Below are 18,304 nucleotides of genomic sequence, written 5' to 3'. Positions count from 1 at the left end.
GAGAGAGAGAGAGAGAGAGAGAGAGAGAGAGAGAGAGAGAGAGAGAGAGAGAGAGAGAAAGGGGGCGGATGAGTGAGTGCGCGCGTGTGTGCGCTTTCCATTATATCTATAGCCTATATATGCATTGTATATTCCATGTTTGCGCCTTGAAGTTCAAGAAGCAATGATGGCTAAATGGCCTTATTGAATACGGCCCCTTCTACGAATATCAAACGCGCACGCCACCGCACGCAAAGTCACACACAAACACGCTACACAGTTCGGTGCTGCTGCCAATAACGCGGTAGACTACATTACAGTTCGTTATAGTTGGTAGGCTATAAGCTAGGCTATTAGGAAGTCTGAAACTTAGTTTAGGCTGTAGGCCTATATCTGGTGACATGGTCAATGGGAATAGTCTCAAGGGAGTAAACTAAATGAATGGTCGTCGAGAATGACTTCCACAAACTCGTCTCAAATGTCAAAACTAACTACATTTTTTTATTTGCCTGTAGGCTCTAAATTTAGAACAAAATTGTTTCATCTTTATTCTTGCACTTTTATGTTCCATTACAAATATTATGGGCAAAATTATTGATAAGGCTATTGGTCATTTTTAGCGACACATCTGAAGTTGCTGGTGTCCTAAAATTAACAAAGCTAAAAGTAGTTATACATATATGGAGCCTACCTACACATTATCAGGCTCAGTAATGGCATCACGTGGGCATTTGGAAGCTGATGATTTCCTCTTGGATCCAATAGTGGTCCATAGAGCCAACATGGCGTCCTGCTCGGTTCAGTTGCTTCACCTGCCTGCATAGTACGGTATCAAACTTGGATTATGGCTACCACCTGGCGGTTGGCTCTTGCAGCTGCAGTTGGAGACTGAACGGGAATGCACTTTAATCTTTCCTTTACACCTCCTCCTAGTGGGAAACGTAAGTAAATACATGCATTATACAGAATTACATCCAAAGCTTTCATGCTGAATATACATTTCGGCCTAACCGACCTATGTAAAGGTCAATAGTGATCTGCTAATCTATACAGGATAACATACAGTTACTGAAGTAGGCATCATCATAGCCCTCTAAGATGCACAAGGCTATCTGAAATGTCACTGCAATGAATCAACTGCTCTTGACATGCCATGGCAAAGAGATTCTTGGCAAGAGAGCCATAAGGACTAGCCAGTCTGTTTGCCTGGCAGAAGGGCTATTGATTCATCACGTAATACCTGCATGTGAATGGGGTGTGTAGTCTATTGCTATACCAATAGAATACAATGGAATAGAATGGAACATAACTTTGTCTCTGAAGTGCAATTCATTCATTCATGTGTTATTATTGGCGGGCCTACTGTAAATACAAATAGGCCGTTACATATTGTAAGTTAAAAAATCAATGGACAGAAAACACTCAAAGCACATTAGTAAGATGTGAAGGGCAACTTTTAATTTTTTAAATTTTACATTGGCTGTGTCAGCCTAGGTTATACATGTATAAATGTAATTTGACCAAAAGTCCAAAAATACATCAAACCAAACTTGGACTTGACTACAAATAATAAAAAAAAGAGAAGACTTAGCTTCTTGTTCCTCAACTCAAGATCAGATTTACCCCAGTCCTTTGAAGTCATTTTGTATAGCTCCATCTATAACCTACAGTAACAAACACTTGACGGGTCTATAGACATACTTTACCATAGAAAACATACAGATACATTCATTACCATCGAATTGATGGTTCCACAGACCTCTTCCTATTCAACTACAGCCAAATTCACTGAGAAGTATCTAAATCCTAAACTGGGATGGGAAGGACTGAGTTGGGAGGTTCATTTAACCTGCACTGCTGTTTAGAAATGTGCCAAACCCTTTGCAATCCAACCTAGACTCGGGGGTAGACGTAACATAGTAAATGTAAATCTATGGCTCTCCAATTAGTATATGTTACATTTTGTCTTAATTTGTGGATGTTGTTGTTACCAATTTGCTAAATTTATGTTTTACGAATTCCAACTTGTTGTGGCTAAAGTTATCTAGGTGGCTAACGTTAACTCCACTAGGGGTTAGGGTGAGGAGTTAAGTTAAAGGGTTAAGGTTAGGGGACGGGTTAGCTAACATGCTAAGTAGCTGCAAAGATGCTAATGCACTAAAATGCTAAACTCTGTGATGAGATTCAAACACACAACCTTTGGGTTGCTAGTCATTCGCGTTATATTCCTACCCATCCACATTACTTCCTTTTTTTCTTAAGTAACCTTCTGTCTTATATAACCATACCAAACGTAACATATCATACTAATATGAGTGTTCCGGATTTACATTTACTATGTTAAGTCTAGTCTATGAGACCAGGCTGAGCAATCATCTATTCACTCTTATAAACCGGGTCATTCGAGCCCTGAATGCTGATTGGCTGAAAGATGCGGTATATCAGACTGTATACCACGGGTATGACACAAAATTACCTGTTTGCTGTTCTAATTACGTTGTTAACCAGTTTATAATAGCAATAAGGCACCTCTGGGGTTTGTGGTATATGGCCAATATACAATGGCTATGGGCTGTATCCAGGCACTCCACATTTGGTAGTGCTTAAGAACAGCCCTTGGCTGTGGTATATTTGCCATATACCACACCCGCTCAGGCCTAATTGCTTAAGTAAGAGATGGCATATTTCACATCATTCAATCTGGGGAACGGGTGACATCTTGCTGTGGTTTTTAAAAAATGACTGAAAATGTTTTCTGTTGACATGATTATAACATGTTGTGTTATTTACGTATTTACTGTAACTACACCTGTAACACAATCTGTCTTCTGGTGGATACAACGCACACATTTACTCTTATCTGTGTTTTATCCCACAAAAGGCAGAAATAAAGATCTGTATAAATATAAACTCTGAACCTTGCACTATGATATTCTAGAGTTCTATACACAACGTCCTGTTCCACTATGATCTCTGGGGCCCAGTTCCAAATCAAACACAAACCCATAGCCCTAACCCCTTAGACTCTTGGGTGCATCTGAAAGGATCGGATATATGAAAAATATGATGAACGCTCACCTTTCCCTCTGATAGACCGGATGAAACTTAAGCCATATTGCTCAGATCTATCCAATCTTGTCAGATCTACAGTGTCCAGACTAGTGCTTAGGTATCAGCTTGGAAATGGGCCAGAGTTAACTCTATCTCTCATCCTCAGTGTAAACCTGGTAGATAGGAGCTGACTCCTCTGTCTATGGCCTGAAAATGGTAAACAGTACAAATAGTTTCACCTGCACATAATACTATAATTTGTTGACTTCTCTTCCCTAAAACAATGCAAAAACACCCCTCAACAAATTGACAGTCAAATTTTCCATGGCTATCTGATCAAAGATTTTGATCAGTAATCTTGAAGAGATGTTTTAATATTTGTTTGGAATGTATTTTACACTAATTCTGTGTGTGAAAGCCTACACAACATTGTCGTGACTCTTCAATTGCAATTGGTGGATGAGGAAGAAAACCTTATAGAATAGTTATCATACATTTCAATCACCTGATCCCTTGATTCAGGTCAACTTCTCAATCTGCAGATGCACAATCCAAATAGGCACTATGCAACCACATCAAATCAAATCATTCTATAATAATATACTGTGAATATATAAATCTAACTATAAAACAAAAGCCCTGCTGTGGCTCCTAATATATTTCTATTACATACTATCATGTAAATCAAGTATGACAAAAGGTAACGTAACAAATTGCCTATAATCAAATACTGTATATACAATCTTCAAACGTAAACATGATAAATGCAAAGGCATATTCCAAAGGTATACAGTACAAATATAGGAGAAACACCAGCAAAGAGGGAGATATAGTAACACGTAGTGTGATGATATAGAATGGAGGCGATATCGTTTGAGCAACCTGGATTTGCCTTGTGTGGGGTTTTTGTTTTGCGTGTACTTGAAGTTGCCACACATTTCTGATGTGGCACCTGCACAACAGTCATTCTCCCTCTCCCTCTCTCTCTCCAATATCCCCTCTTTCCTGCCAAGCACTCTGGTGTGTTGATCCTCTCTGCCTCCCTCCACCCCCCCATCTCTCTCTCACTTTCTCTCAGTACACACTCACGTTCCCCCACTCCACGAGGTACTGGACCTTCCCGTCTGGCGTTACTCGCCTCGCCAAAATCCTCACCCCGTCCCCGCCCCCCCAGCCCCTGACAGCTGACCCATCCCCCCCGCCCCCTCCCCCCACGCTGCCCGGATAGGAAGGGAGGTCACGCAGCAGGAGGGAGGGGCAGGGATCCAACTTCTGGCCAGTCTGGTGCTGGTGGTGCTGCTGCTGGTGGTGGTGGTGGTTGTGATGGTGGTGGTGGTGATGGTGGGAGGATGACAGGGAGAAGGGGAGGCAGGGGGGCGGCACTCGACAAGGATCTTCCGCACTGAAGAGAGAGAGAGAGAGAGAGAGAGAGAGAGATTAATATTTCAGAGAGAGATTCATACTTTTTTCCATTGTCATCCAGGCACAGGTATGGTTTCCTCTCTAGATGTCTAGATTGAGGGTAGTCCCCAGAAAGCAGGAGGAGCTGTGGTTAACACTGACCTATAGTGATGCAGGGTTCTGGAGATGGCTGGGGCTCCGTTATAGGTGGGGTGATACAGGGCAAACATCCGCTTAGGTGGAGAGCTGTGGAAAAAGAAAAAAAAACAGACAAAAAAGTAACAATACATGGATTTCCACTGACATACTGACTAATACAAGCATTTCCTACACCCACAATAATATCTGCTAAATACGTGTATGTGACCAATATAATTGAATTTGATAAGGGTAGCCTAAATTAATGAGGATGTCATGTAAAAGCAAATAAGCTAACACTCTGTAAATACAGTACATTGCATTATTACTTGTTATACAGTATGTAAAGTGTAACCAACACAATAACAGCACCAACCCCAAATTCAGCTCCTCCTCCGACTTCCTGGAGTTGTAAAGGTTAGTTCCACCTACGTAGCCATGGCAACATGGCACAAGATCTATTGGGGTGGCTGGGACCGGGGGCGGACAAGGCTGGACACAGGAGAAACACTGATTAGCTAGTGTTTTGACACTAAATCAGTGAATCCAATCACACAGACATGATACTGCAGTTCATGTCCTTATCTTTATAGAATAATTCATACTGCTTGTGAATACATCTAAATACAAACCAAGGTCTATTAACATACTGTATCAAATTATACATATCATTTAAAAAATGTAATTGCATTTCACTTTTAAAAGGTTGGACGCTGGAATTTTGTCAGTACAAAAGGCTCTCCTTTCAAAAAGGAAATATACACTACCATTCAAAAGTTTGATGGTCACTTAGAAATGTCCTTGTTTTTGTCCATAAAAATAACATCAAATTGATCAGAAATACAGTGTAGACATTGTTAATGTTGTAAATGACTATTGTAGCAGGAAACGGCTGATTTCTAATGGAATATCTACAGTTGAAGTCGGAAGTTTACATACACCTTAGCCAAATACATTTAAACTCCGTTTTTCACAATTCCTGACACTTAATCCCAGTAAACATTCCCTGTCTTAGGTCAGTTAGGATCACCACTTTATTTTTGGAATGTGAAAAGTCAGAATAATAGTAGAGAGAATGATTTATTTCAGCTTTTATTTCTTTCATCACATTCCCAGTGGGTCAGAAGTTTACATACACTCAATTAGTATTTGGTAGCATTGCCTTTAAATGGTTTAACTTGCATCAAACGTTTCGGGTAGCATTCCACAAGCTTCCCACAATACATTGGGTGAATTTTGGCCCATTCCTCCCGACAGAGCTGGTGTAACTGAGTGAGGTTTGTAGGCCTCCTTGCTCGCACACACTTTTTCAGTTCTGCCCACAAATTGTCTATAGGATTGAGGTTAGGGCTTTGTGATGGCCACTCCAATACCTTGACTTTGTTGTCCTTAGGCCATTTTGCCACAACTTTGGAAGTATGCTTGTGGTCATTGTCCATTTGGAAGACACATTTGTGACCAAGCTTGAACTTCCTGACGTCTTCAGATATTGCTTCAATATATCCACATAATTTTCCAACCTCATGATGCCATCTATTTTGTGAAGTGCCCCAGTCCCTCCTGCAGAAAAGCACCCCCACAACATGATGCTGCCACCCCCATTCTTCACGGTTAGGATGGTGTTCTGCAAGCCTCTCCATTTTCCCTCCAAACATAACGATGGTCATTACGGCCAAACAGTTCTATTTTTATTTCATCAGACCAGAGGACATTTCTCCCAAAAAGTACGATCTTTGTACTATCTTTTTATGGCAGTTTTGGAGCAGTGGCTTCTTCCTTGCTGAGCGGCCTTTCAGGTTATGTCGATATAGGACTCGTTTTACTGTGGATATAGATACTTGTGCACCGGTTTCCTCCTGCATCTTCACGAGGTCCTTTGCTGTTGTTCTGGGATTGATTTGCACTTTTCGCACCAAAGTACGTTCATCTCTAGGAGACAGAACGCGTCTCCTTCCTGAGCGGTATGACGGCTGCGTGGTCCCACGGTGTTTATACTTGCGTATTATTGTTTGTACAGATGAACGTGGTACCTTTTGGCATTTGGAAATTGCTCCCAAGGATGAACCAGACTTGTGGAGGTCTCCTGGCTGATTTCTTTTGATTTTCCTATGATATCAAGTGAAGAGTCACTGGGTTTAGGGTAGGCCTTGAAATACATCCACAGGTACACCTCCAATTGACTCAAATGATGTCAATTAGCCTATGAGAAGCTTCTAAAGCCATGACATAATTTTCTGGAATTTTCCAAGCTGTTTAAAGGCACAGTCAACTTAGTGTATGTAAACTCCTGACCCACTGGAATTGTGATACAGTGAATTATAAGTGAAATAATCTGTCTGTAAACAATTGTTGGAAAAATGATTTGTGTCATTTACAAAGTAGATGTCCTATAACCGACTTGCCAAAACTATAGTTTGTTAACAAGACATTTGTGGAGTGGTTTAAAAACAAGTTTTAATGACTCCAACCTAAGTTGGATGTAAACTTCCGACTTCAACTGTACATAGGCGTACAGAGGCCCATTATCAACAACCATCACTACTGTGTTCCAATGGCACATTGTGTTAGCTAATTCAAATGTATCATTTTAAAAGGCTAATTGATCATTAGGAAAACCCTTTTGCAATTATGTTAGCACAGCTGAAACTGTTGGTTTGATTAAAGAAGCAATAAAATTGGCCTTCTTAAGACTAGTTGAGTATCTGGAGCATCAGCATTTGTGGGTTCGATTACAGGTTCAAAATGGCCAGAAACAAATAACTTTCTTCTGAAACTCGTCAGTCTATTCTTGTTCTGAGAAATTAAGGCAATTCCATGTGAGAAATTGACAAAAAACTGAAGATCTCATACAACGCTGTGTACTACTCCCATCACAGAACAGCGCAAACTGGCTCTCACCAGAATAGAAAGAGGAGTGGGAGGCCCCGGTGCACAACTGAGCAAGAAGAGAAGTACATTAGTGTCTAGTTTGAGAAACAGACACCTCACAAGTCCTCAACTGGCAGCTTCATTAAATAGTACCCGCAAAACACCAGTCTCAACGTCAACAGGGAAGAGGCAACCCTGGGATGCTGGTCTTCTAAGCAGAGTTGCAAAGAAAAAGCCATATCTCAGACTGGCCAATAAAAATAAAATATTAAGATGGGAAAAAGAACACAGACACTGGACAGAGGAACTCTGCCTAGAAGGCCAGCATCCCGGAGTCTAGAATGTCATTCGGGCCTAGCCCGAACCATGAAAAACAGCCCCAGACCATTATTCCTACTCCACCAAACTTTACAGTTGACACTATGCATTGAGGCAGGTAGCATTCTCCTGGAATCTGCCAAACCCCGATTCGTCCGTCAGACAGCCAGATGGTGAAGTGTGATTCATCACTCCAGAGAACTCGTTTCCTCTGCTCCATAGCCATGTCCACATATACATTTTTTTATTTTACCCTTACTTAACTAGGCAAGTCAGTTAAGAACAGATTCTTATTTTCAATGACGGCCTAGGAACAGTGGGTTAACTGCCCACTGTTCAGGGGCAGAACTGCCCACTGTTCAGGGGCAGAACGACAGATTTGTACCTTGTCAGCTCGGGGGTTTGAACTTGCAACCTTCCGGTTACTAGTCCAACGCTCTAACCACTAGGCTACCCTGCCGCCCCGTATATATAGTGTATATCTGTTTATCTGTCACCTCCATTTCCTATGTAGAAGTAGATTTATATTGTGGAGACTGAGGTAGAATTTCTTACAGTGTGAGCTCGCTACCATAACAACAAAAGCATCAGTACTCTATCCCATCTATCATTTGCTTCCTCAGTTCTCAGCACACCCTCAGGTCTATCAACCTCCAATGCTGGACTGTGACCCACAACATATACAGTAATTACATCAGTGCTATACTAGCATTGTCCCCTTACTAGCGTGCTGTCCCTTTAAATCGAGGTGCTCTGTCAATGCTGCACTGTCAAAGTGCCAGCGCCACCTGGCCAAACTGTAATCGACTGCAAAGTGCACTTGGACGCGCTCCCAGATGCCGCATATCAGCGTACCTTCCCCTCTCACTTTCCCTGGGATAACCAACCTGCCCCAAGATGGAAGATGATTCATGTCCGCTCAGGATACAACAGTCTTCTGGAAGTACTGCCCGCTGAAATACGACCGATCCATAACATTTATTGTCTCAGGATTAGGGAGCCAGCCTAAGCAGTAGTATAAAAGGATGTGTATTTTCTATTCATATTAAAACATATATTTCTAAATCCGTGACCATAACATGCCGTCATACTTGATCGATCGAGTCGTAAAACCAGCTTCAATAGTGTATGAGGGGTAGGCTGGGCTTTGAAGAATATGTAAACAGACAACACTGGCTATAAGGAGAATCTTTTCTCCACACACTGACTGACATGTCGTTCCAATGCCAGGCAGCTCTTTGCTATGCAGTGAGGAAGCGACTGATGTCTGATCTCTCCCTTGATGCCTGGTTCGAGGCAGAAGCACTGACCTGTGTCTCCATGATGCGCCGCTTTGATTTGCGTGACTCTGGCCCCACCGCTCTCCTCTGGCAGGGCAGTGACAATGGGCTGCTCCACACAACAACACAAAGACACAGTCAATAACTTGAGGAGTGGTGCACTGTTTTCACTTAGACAACTACAGTGTGAGTCAAAAGTTTGGACACACCTACTCATTCCAGGGTTTCTCTTTATTTTTTACAATTTTCTACATTGTGGAATAATAGTGAAGACATGAAAACTACGAAATAACACATGGAATCATGCAGTAACCAAAAAAGTGTTAAATCAAAATATATTTTAGATTTGAGATTCTTCAAAGTAGCCACCCTTTGCCTTGATGACAGCTTTGCATACTCTTGGCATTCTCTCAACCAGCTTCATTAGGTAGTCACCTGGAATGTATTTCAATTAACAGGTGTGCCTTGTTAAAAGTTAATTTGTGGAATGTCTTTCCTTCTTAATGCGTTTGAGCCAATCAGTTGTGTTGTGACAAGGTAGGGGTGGTATACAGAAGATAGCCTATTTGCTAAAAGACCAAGTCCATATTATGGCAAAAACAGCTCAAATAAGCAAAGAGAAATGACAGTCCATCATTACTTAAAGACATGAAGGTCAGTCAATACAGAACATTTCAAGTACTTTTAAAGTTTCTCAAGTGCAGTCGCAAAAACCATCAAGTGATATGATGAAACTGGCTCTCATGAGGACCGCCACAGGAAAGGAAGACCCAGAGTTTCCACTGCTGCAGAAGATAAGTTCATTCGATTTAACTGCACCTCAGATTGCAGACCAAATAAATGCTTTACAGAGTTCAAGTAACAGACATCTCAACATGAACTGTTCAGAGGAGACTACATGAATCAGGCTTTCATGGTCAAATTGCTGCAAATAAACCACTATTAAAGGACATCAATAAGAATAGGAGAATTTCTTGGGCCAAGAAACAAGAGCAATGGACATTAGACCGGTGTAAATCTGTCCTTTGGACTTATGAGTCCAAATTTGAGATTTTTGGTTCTTTGTGAGACACAGATTAGGTGAACGGATGATCTTCGCATGTGTGGTTCCCAGTGTGAAGCATTGAGAAGGAGGCGTGAGGGTGCTTAGCTGGTGACACTGTGCGATTTATTTAGAATTCAAGGCACACCTAACCAACATGGCTACCACAGCAATATGCTATCCCATCTGGTTTGTGCTTAGTGGGACTATCATTTGTTTTTCAACAGGACAATTACCCAGCACACCTCCAGATTGTGTAAGGGCTATTTGACCAAGAAGGAGAGTGATGGAGTGCTACATCAGATGACCTGGACTCCACAATCAGCCGACCTCAACCCAATTGAGATGGTGTGGGATGAGTTGGACCGTGGAGTGAAGGAAAAGCAGCCAACAGGTGCTCAGCATATGTGGGAACACCTTCAAGGCTGTTGGAAAAGCATTCCAGGTGAAGCTGGTTGAAGGAATAACAGGAGTGTGCAAAGCAAGGCAAAGGGTGGCTACTTTACAGAATCTCAAATATAAAATTTATTTCAATTTCTTTAACACTTTTTTGGTTACTGCCTGATTCCATGTGTTATTTCATAGTTTTGTTGTCTTCACTATTATTTTTCAATGTAGAAAATAGTACAAATAAAGAAAAACCCTTGAATGAGTAGGTGTGCCTGAACTTTTGGTATAAATGTGGTGTTTTTTTATTTTAAGCCTATAGAGAATGAAAGAGAAGATGGTGTTGAGAATGTTTAGCAAGATGATCAATGTCCACATGCGAATGCGCACACGAGCGTATGCGCACACACACACACACACACACACACACACACACACACACACACACACACACACACACACACACACACACACACACACACACACTATAGATGATGTATTTATTGATACAAATATTAGTTATAAACATATTAACCAGAGTGAAATAAGTGAGTCCTTCCCGTCATGATTTAATGAGGCACACAGGAGCCTGTTTAGTTAGGAACAGTTGTTCCTATCCAGCTGGAAGGACCACCGTCTACAAGGTGCCGCTCTTTTTCATTATTGTAAATGTGCAATTAATTACTAGAATGAATGTATCCATATAAGGAGTTGAGTCCTGGGGCTTGTGTTTGTAATGAGAGAATAATAAATCACAGAAGTTGTCCTTACTCTGACCTTCTCCTTTGGGTGATGTTGATGGGCGGGTCAGTGATGAGGGGAGATGAATCAGAGGTCAGGGGAGGCGGAGCTCGGACCTGGAGCCCAAAAAGACACTTCTTCTTCTTGATCTCTTTACCAGAGACAAACCTGGATGACATCACAGAGAAAAAGACTTTCAAAACTTGTCGACAAAAACTTTGTAAAGTCAGGTCATCGTTTTTTTTTTTAAACAAGTTAGACAATAATGCTATGTTTTCTTATCGTTCTCTATTGATAATATCAAAGAGTTAACTAACTGAAACAATTAACTAACTGTATTTCCTTTAACCAAATGTACAATTCCAGAAGCAACGCTATCATAAATCTGGTCACGCATAGCTGTGGCTTCTGTTTGTTCTTCGCATCATATGCAGAATCTCACCTGTCTTTGTTGGAGTTCAAAGCGTTGAGCAGATTGTGGCAGCGATCTTGCCTTGGTGTGTCAGAGAGCTGGGGGACAGAGAGGAATGAAAATCAGGAGCTTGATTAACACTGTGGATGGTAGCCTGAAACAAATGTTAACACATTTAGAGACACATTGACGAAAGGTAAACATCTCCATGGATGACATAGTTAGTTACTAATGTGATTTGTGAACAGCTCATTAAAAAAGGGTATGACTGATTTGAATGCAACTGCAGTACCTGAGAGCCACATCAAATACAAATTATATTTACCTTTTAAAATGTGCTAAATAACAATGGCAAGTAGCTAATGAAATCAAAGCACATAATTACCACATGACTGCTAACCAATGACGCTAGCTAACACTTTCACATCGTTTCATCATAGCACGTAAGTGAGGACATTTTTATACCGAGCCGAGAAGCAAAGAGTCCCAATTCTCATTGGCAAACGACATGATTTCATGGTCGAAATCAAAGTATTTTCTCTTGCAGCACAAGGAGAGGTGGTAGAGCACCAAATGGGCCAAATCTACCCTGTATTTACAACAAACACACCAGGAAAAAAGACGCCGTTAGTTCAGAATTTATCACATCACAAAGCTTTTCATGACATTATTGAGTAAGAGGAATTAACATATTGTAACCCACACGACTCAATAAACCTGTCAGAAGAAACGGGTTTTCAAGAGTGTTTCAGTGTGATAATCCCTGCATTTTAAATGATGTATTCTTCTCTTAGCAGATACTGTATAGCTTTACCAGCTCATGGGTAGCCGTTGAATTGTCTCTGGTCCGCTTGCACAGACTGAGCACTGGAACTCATAAAACCTTTCAGAAAGAAATAGAACACAGATGATTCTATTTCTGCCTGTGATTGACCAGATATAAAGGTCAATGGAAACATAACATAGTACGTGGTTGCTACTGTCAGCAAATTCTTCCCAGTTTCCATCACCTGTTTAGCAGATGTAACAAAGCAGCACATTCTACCTCACCATCAATCTCAAACATTACTTTCCTATGCAGAAACAAAGAGTAATGTAATAAATATATCATGGGCATTAAACCAGTAGGATAATACAGATGGTTAATGTGACAATAATGGTGTAATGGACTGGACTAATTTGAATTAATTTTAAACCTCTACCACATTACATTGGACACCAGAGAGGCAGAATAACAACTGCACTGCTATTAGCAATGAACACTAACAGCATTAGCCCTACCACTGCCAGTTTTATAACCTCTCTGTTATGGTTTGACAATGGTAATGCAAAGGAGCAGTACAAGGTTATAGATAACAGTACTCTGACTCACCTGTCTCCGTATAACAACGGCTTGGTCAGACACTGTGTGCAAGCTTCATGAAACCACTGACCACAACTTCCACACTGCAACATTTTCAGGTTCCACCTGCAGTTGATAAATAAGAACATTAGCCACACTCCCCAATGGCCAAAACATAGCTAACATCTGGTGGCCACCTGACAAGAGTACAGTATATTATGTATTTTTCAAGAGGGTGCAATACTCAACTGAAAAACACATTATGTCTTGACAGTAGAGCTGTATAATGGTGAAAAGGGCATGCAGGGTTCCGACATGAATATTCTATTTGTTTTTGTCGGTAAGCAAAATGAATAGTAAAGCTTATTGACCAATACATGTGCTACACACTAATTATAAAATGTTATTATTAAGTGATACTGCCTGAGAAGCCGGTGTTTGGAGGATATATTGGTATGGGTGTTGTTAGAACCGAATCAAAGTCGAGGGCCGGCAAACCGTGTCAATATATTCTCCGAACACCGACTTTGGGGGCATTATGACTTTTATACAACGGGTTAACAACATACTCAAATAATGATTGACATATTTTCATTATAAATGTTATTTGGATTAAATGTATTCATACCATTTTAATCCTTCCACAAGATATAGTCCCGACACAAATCTAGGCTTGCTACCCAAGCCGGCTGGTCATTCGTTCAGTTGCCAGAAACGCGACCCGGTCGTTCAGTCTTTTTGTTCTGTATCTATGGATGCGACCCAGTTGTTTGTTCTAAATGTTCCATTGAAATACTGACTTGCAACGTTGTTATCCCTTGCTTGCTAGCTAGCTAACTACGGCTAACTTACAGTCATGTAAAACAGTGCAGCAGGAATAAGAGCAAAGTAGCTGCATTTGCATCTGTTTAAGCTGTTTTCTAGTGACATTTATTTGGATACATCCATAACAATGAGCTAATGAGGCACGATTTCGCCTGACATGGAAAATGTGCTCTCTCTTTAGGACACTGTTGTTCAGAGGAGCTAGCCAACAACACATCTAACACAATCACTTCAAACTGAAGATGGAAAGACTTCAAACTAGCTGCACTTCGTTTCATTTGACCTGTTTTCTATTGATAGTTCTTTGTATATATCCATACCAATTATGCTGATTCATGATTTCAACTGGCTGAGAAAAGCTGCCTTCCTGTCTGTCTCATCCCGACTCCCTACACGTCCATTAATATGGGACAGCTGGAGATCCAATTTGAATATTGAAACAATGTTGCAAATGTCGGAGAGACAGACACCAAAGTTTTTACATCTCCGCTGTTAAAAACTCAAAGTTAGTCTAAAAGAAATGTGAGATAATGTCTAGATGCTTTTTATAGTGGAGATCAGTGGATTGCACAGTCAGATGGAACACAGTAAATAGGCATTTTAACGTCATAGATTTAGCCAGTGGTAACTTGTGGAATAGACACCATCTGGAATGCGGTTTTAACCAATCAGCATTCATGATTAGACCCACACATTTAACATTACATTTAAGTCATTTAGCAGACGCTCTTATCCAGAGCGACTTACAAATTGTGTATAACATAATTTATTTACTGAGGGAATCTGTTAGAAGCTATAAATTGTCACTCACTCTCCAGGTCCGGCACAGTAGCAGTAACACTGCTGCTGGTTGGTCAGATGCTGTGGGTCCCAGTCTAAAGATGACAGCTGATAGGGCAGCCGAAGTTTCATGATTTGCATGAGCCGGGCAAACCGTCCTCGTTTGATGGCTCCCCTCTCTGAAATAAATGTTGACAAATCGATTCACTACAGCGACCTCTCCACTCCCGGTCATGTCAGTACATTCAAGATAGATGACATTGGATGGGAACTATCCAGAAAAAGCAATTCATCTAATTTTATTGTAGGTCAGCTGAGTGAGATAATATATTGAGAAAAGTCAGGTCAATGAGATATGGACATTGACCGATGGACAATTAGCCCTTAACCACAGTGCTCACTCATCTAACACCTACAGTACAGAATTGGAGCATACATGAATTACTGACCATAATCACGATAATACAGTATAATCTTGAAAAAAATCTGCATTGATGAACTGGTCAGATGTCCAGAAACCATAATACAGAGTTGTAACATTTCTGTGGTGTGCTTCAGATATATCCTTTGACGACACTGTTTTAACACAACACTGGTATTGAAATCCTCTGGATAGATAACAAAAAAATGTACAAGTCTGAAATTGATATTTTCCCTGAGCCAAGAGGCAGTGTGTGAAACAGAAAGATTAGCAGTCTAACCTTGGTTGCCACTGCAAAGACACATTGCCGACATATCCAAGAATTGCTGTCAGCTTCCGGCTCAATGGACGGAGTGTGGCACTCAGGATGATAACCTGTTATGGAATGGAGAGTGTTTACTGTAATTCACATGCTGAGTATATGTTACTGATGGAGGATATTTCCTTGTCTCTTTTCATGAAATATTATACACTGAGTATACAAAACATTAGGAACTGCAACGCTGGTGGGTTTTTCATGCTCAACAGTTTCCTGTGTGTATCAAGAACGGTCCACCACCCAAATGACATCCAGCCAACTTGACACAACTCTGGGAAGTATTGGAGTCAACATAAGCCAGCATCTATGTGGGACACTTTCGACACCTTGTAGAGACCATTTCCCCCAACAACTGAGGCTGTTCTGAGGGCAAAAGGGGTGCAACTCAGTATTAGGAAGGTGTTCCTAATGTTTTGTACACTCAGCGTATATTATCTGGTAGAAAATCTGAAGAAAAAAAAATAGATGGCATTGTTTTTTTTTTCTTTCTTTAAATTAGTTGTGCCTACCCTTTTCATAAGTTATTATTTGACAATACCTCGATGAATAGTACATAACATGCTGTGTTTTCTTACCGTGACGACATTTAAGACAATTGATGAGAGGTTCTTTAAGAGGCGGGGCATCACAGACACAGCAAACCTCTTCCACTCCAACTGAGACTTAAGCGAGAGAGAAAAGGAGTGAGTGTCAGAGAGAGGGGGAAAAAAAGAGAAAGATCACTCAAAAGTGTTAATTTATGTATATTGATTCATTTCCTTGCCACTTCATTGATTTCAATGTCTCCTGCATCCTTTCAGATTTCACTCCTTTTGACATGCGGATATTTGGCTGTGCTTCCCTCCACTTTACACTAACTACGTGGGGGCGCCATTTCCCTATGGAGTCATTACACTAATAAATTCATAAATACACCAATTACACCTAAAAGTACCCCATCAGAAATGCCAACATTTCCAGGGAATGTTGTATTTCAACCTTGACTAAAGACCTTAATTGCACAACATTCTTTTGAACTACAATGCATCGGAATGAATAGAGAGCGTCAAATTCAGAACAAACTTTTCAAAGCTGAGAGAGAAACATCAAAAGACATTTTATGAATTTCTTTAAACACCCTGAGGTGAATCAAGGTAAGGTAAACATAAAGATGATTAAAATATGATAATGGAGAATCCTCAATTAGCCCCCTAGCTATAGAAAGGGTAGATATGAATGAAATAGTTTTATCCACATTTTAGGAGATAATACTTTGATTCAAAAGGAAGTCCACAGTGCCCAAAAACCCTCCGTTAAATGTGTTGTGTTAACTGAGGAAAACAAGAGTAAGCTGTAAGTCTTACAAGAGTGAATGTCTTTTCTTAGGACCCAGAATTCCGAGTTGTCCTCAAATCTCACCAGACAACACTGCTTGACTCCATCTACCTGAGGAGTGGGATGGAAAGAGAGTGGATTTGTTCACTCAAACCTAAATAGAATACTTTCCAACTGCACACACACACACGCACACACACTTACTCTTTTCACATTACCGAGGTACAGTAGCCCATCACTCCATCGAGCTAACACATCATCCCCTTCACTTACTCCCCCCATCCTGAAGAGAAGTGAGAGAGAGAGATAAAGAAGGGGTGAGGGAGAGGAGGGGGCTCATGTGAAATGGAAATCCGATTTATTCACTGAATACTTTGCTGCCATTGCTGACAGAGGTTTATGGCCTTATCGTTCCATAGGCACTTGGCTGGAGTGGATAAGGCGATACATTCTCACAAACCCAGCATAGCCACAGTCTGAATCCAGCAGATTTAATGATGAGTGTAAGTGCCCATGCATGGAGCAGGACAAACCATTATGACACAACACATGTGAGAAAATGCATTCACCACTGCATGATGACTGCACTGTAGTTTGATTGTAACACCACTGTACGTCTCTCTACTTTGCTTTCTCGTGCACTTCTGTGTTGTATCCTCTTTGAAAATCGAAAACGACAAAACTTGAATAGAAAGGAATCGCTGTAGCCTATGGACATAATCTCTGCACATCCAGCGGTTGTTCCAGTGCAGGCACTCAAGTCAAAGAGACACATGATAAATAATAGCATTTTCTGATCAATAAAAATGAACATAGACAGTGTTGCTGGATGAACAGAGAGCCATTGCTACCTGTCAAGTCGAACTCCTCTCCGTTGGGGTCACAGCGATTCCTGTGCCGGCTTGACATGAAATATTGTATCTCTTCTGTTTTCCTCTCGTCTCAATTACTGGCCGGTTGGATGTGAAGCCTACGTGTGTGCCAAAGTGGATGTGCATGTATGTGTCTGTGCCAAGCGCGTATGTCAGTCAAGTCGTCAGTGAGACACCGTCGGTACGTCCGTCTTTCCCTCGGTCTGTCTGTCCTCCGCGACGTCGTTTCGTCATGTTCCCTTGCCTTTGCTCTCGTTTCTCCACCTATTGATGCTATTAGGCGTGTTTGTCAGAGCAGCACGAGAATCAACCCGCGAGAGACGCCATCATCCCTGCCTCTTTCTCGACCGACTTGTTGTGACGCAGACATAAAACACCGAGAGATAGAGTGGGAGGGAGATAGGGGGGACCGGGGCAACGGCGGCGGGAACACCTTAACATCCGAAGAAATTACCTCTAAACCGTTATGACAAGGAAAGCTGTGTTTTCCGAAGATTTAACTAAATCGTGCTAAAAGCCAGTTAAAAATCAGCCAACGACGATAGTCGCTGGAGTTTATGTGGCCAATTAGTGGAAGTTTTACATACCTCATTAATTGGTACCTCCCAAAGAAGGGTGCTGCAAGTTTGGAGTCCTGGAGAAAGTTTTAGAAGGGCCAGTGGAAGATGCGCTCACACGTGTTATTCACCTTATTTTTTACCATTCAGTAAATTCCACCATAAATAGTCTCCTTGCTATAAGTCAGCATTTTTCTTTCCTTCCAGCTAAAATAAACTATAATCATAATGTGATCATAAATTATCTAATTTCTTAA

At 41.1% G+C, this 18,304-nt stretch overlaps 1 protein-coding gene across 3 annotated transcripts; it reads right to left on the bottom strand.

Moving 5' to 3' along the window:
- Positions 1 to 1,415: 1,415 nt before the first annotated feature.
- LOC118367453 (PHD finger protein 1-like) lies at positions 1,416 to 17,955 on the bottom strand. 3 transcript variants are annotated; one of them, XM_052494269.1, is made up of 16 exons: positions 17,470 to 17,955; positions 16,823 to 16,901; positions 16,648 to 16,729; positions 15,880 to 15,966; positions 15,266 to 15,360; positions 14,596 to 14,741; positions 12,990 to 13,085; positions 12,432 to 12,500; positions 12,083 to 12,206; positions 11,648 to 11,715; positions 11,236 to 11,373; positions 9,066 to 9,144; positions 8,643 to 8,708; positions 4,946 to 5,061; positions 4,594 to 4,677; positions 1,416 to 4,432 (listed from the first exon to the last, which is right to left on the bottom strand). In XM_052494269.1, the coding sequence occupies exons 2-16, from the start codon at positions 16,898 to 16,900 to the stop codon at positions 4,105 to 4,107; spliced, it is 1,656 nt and encodes a 551-aa protein (XP_052350229.1). In that variant the 5' UTR covers position 16,901; positions 17,470 to 17,955; the 3' UTR covers positions 1,416 to 4,104. The 3 variants fall into 3 exon arrangements, with proteins under 3 accessions (XP_052350229.1, XP_035606847.2, XP_035606849.2); XM_035750954.2 differs by lacking the exons at positions 15,266 to 15,360; positions 15,880 to 15,966; positions 16,648 to 16,729; positions 16,823 to 16,901; positions 17,470 to 17,955 and having other exon boundaries at positions 11,242 to 11,373; positions 14,596 to 14,734; XM_035750956.2 differs by lacking the exons at positions 8,643 to 8,708; positions 15,266 to 15,360; positions 15,880 to 15,966; ... (1 more) ...; positions 16,823 to 16,901; positions 17,470 to 17,955 and having other exon boundaries at positions 11,242 to 11,373; positions 14,596 to 14,734.
- Between the last annotated feature and the right edge of the window lie 349 nt (positions 17,956 to 18,304).

The sequence above is a fragment of the Oncorhynchus keta genome, chromosome 34 (assembly GCF_023373465.1).
Source record: "Oncorhynchus keta strain PuntledgeMale-10-30-2019 chromosome 34, Oket_V2, whole genome shotgun sequence".
Lineage (NCBI taxonomy): Eukaryota > Metazoa > Chordata > Actinopteri > Salmoniformes > Salmonidae > Oncorhynchus > Oncorhynchus keta.
This window is presented reverse-complemented; position numbering and strand designations above follow the sequence as displayed.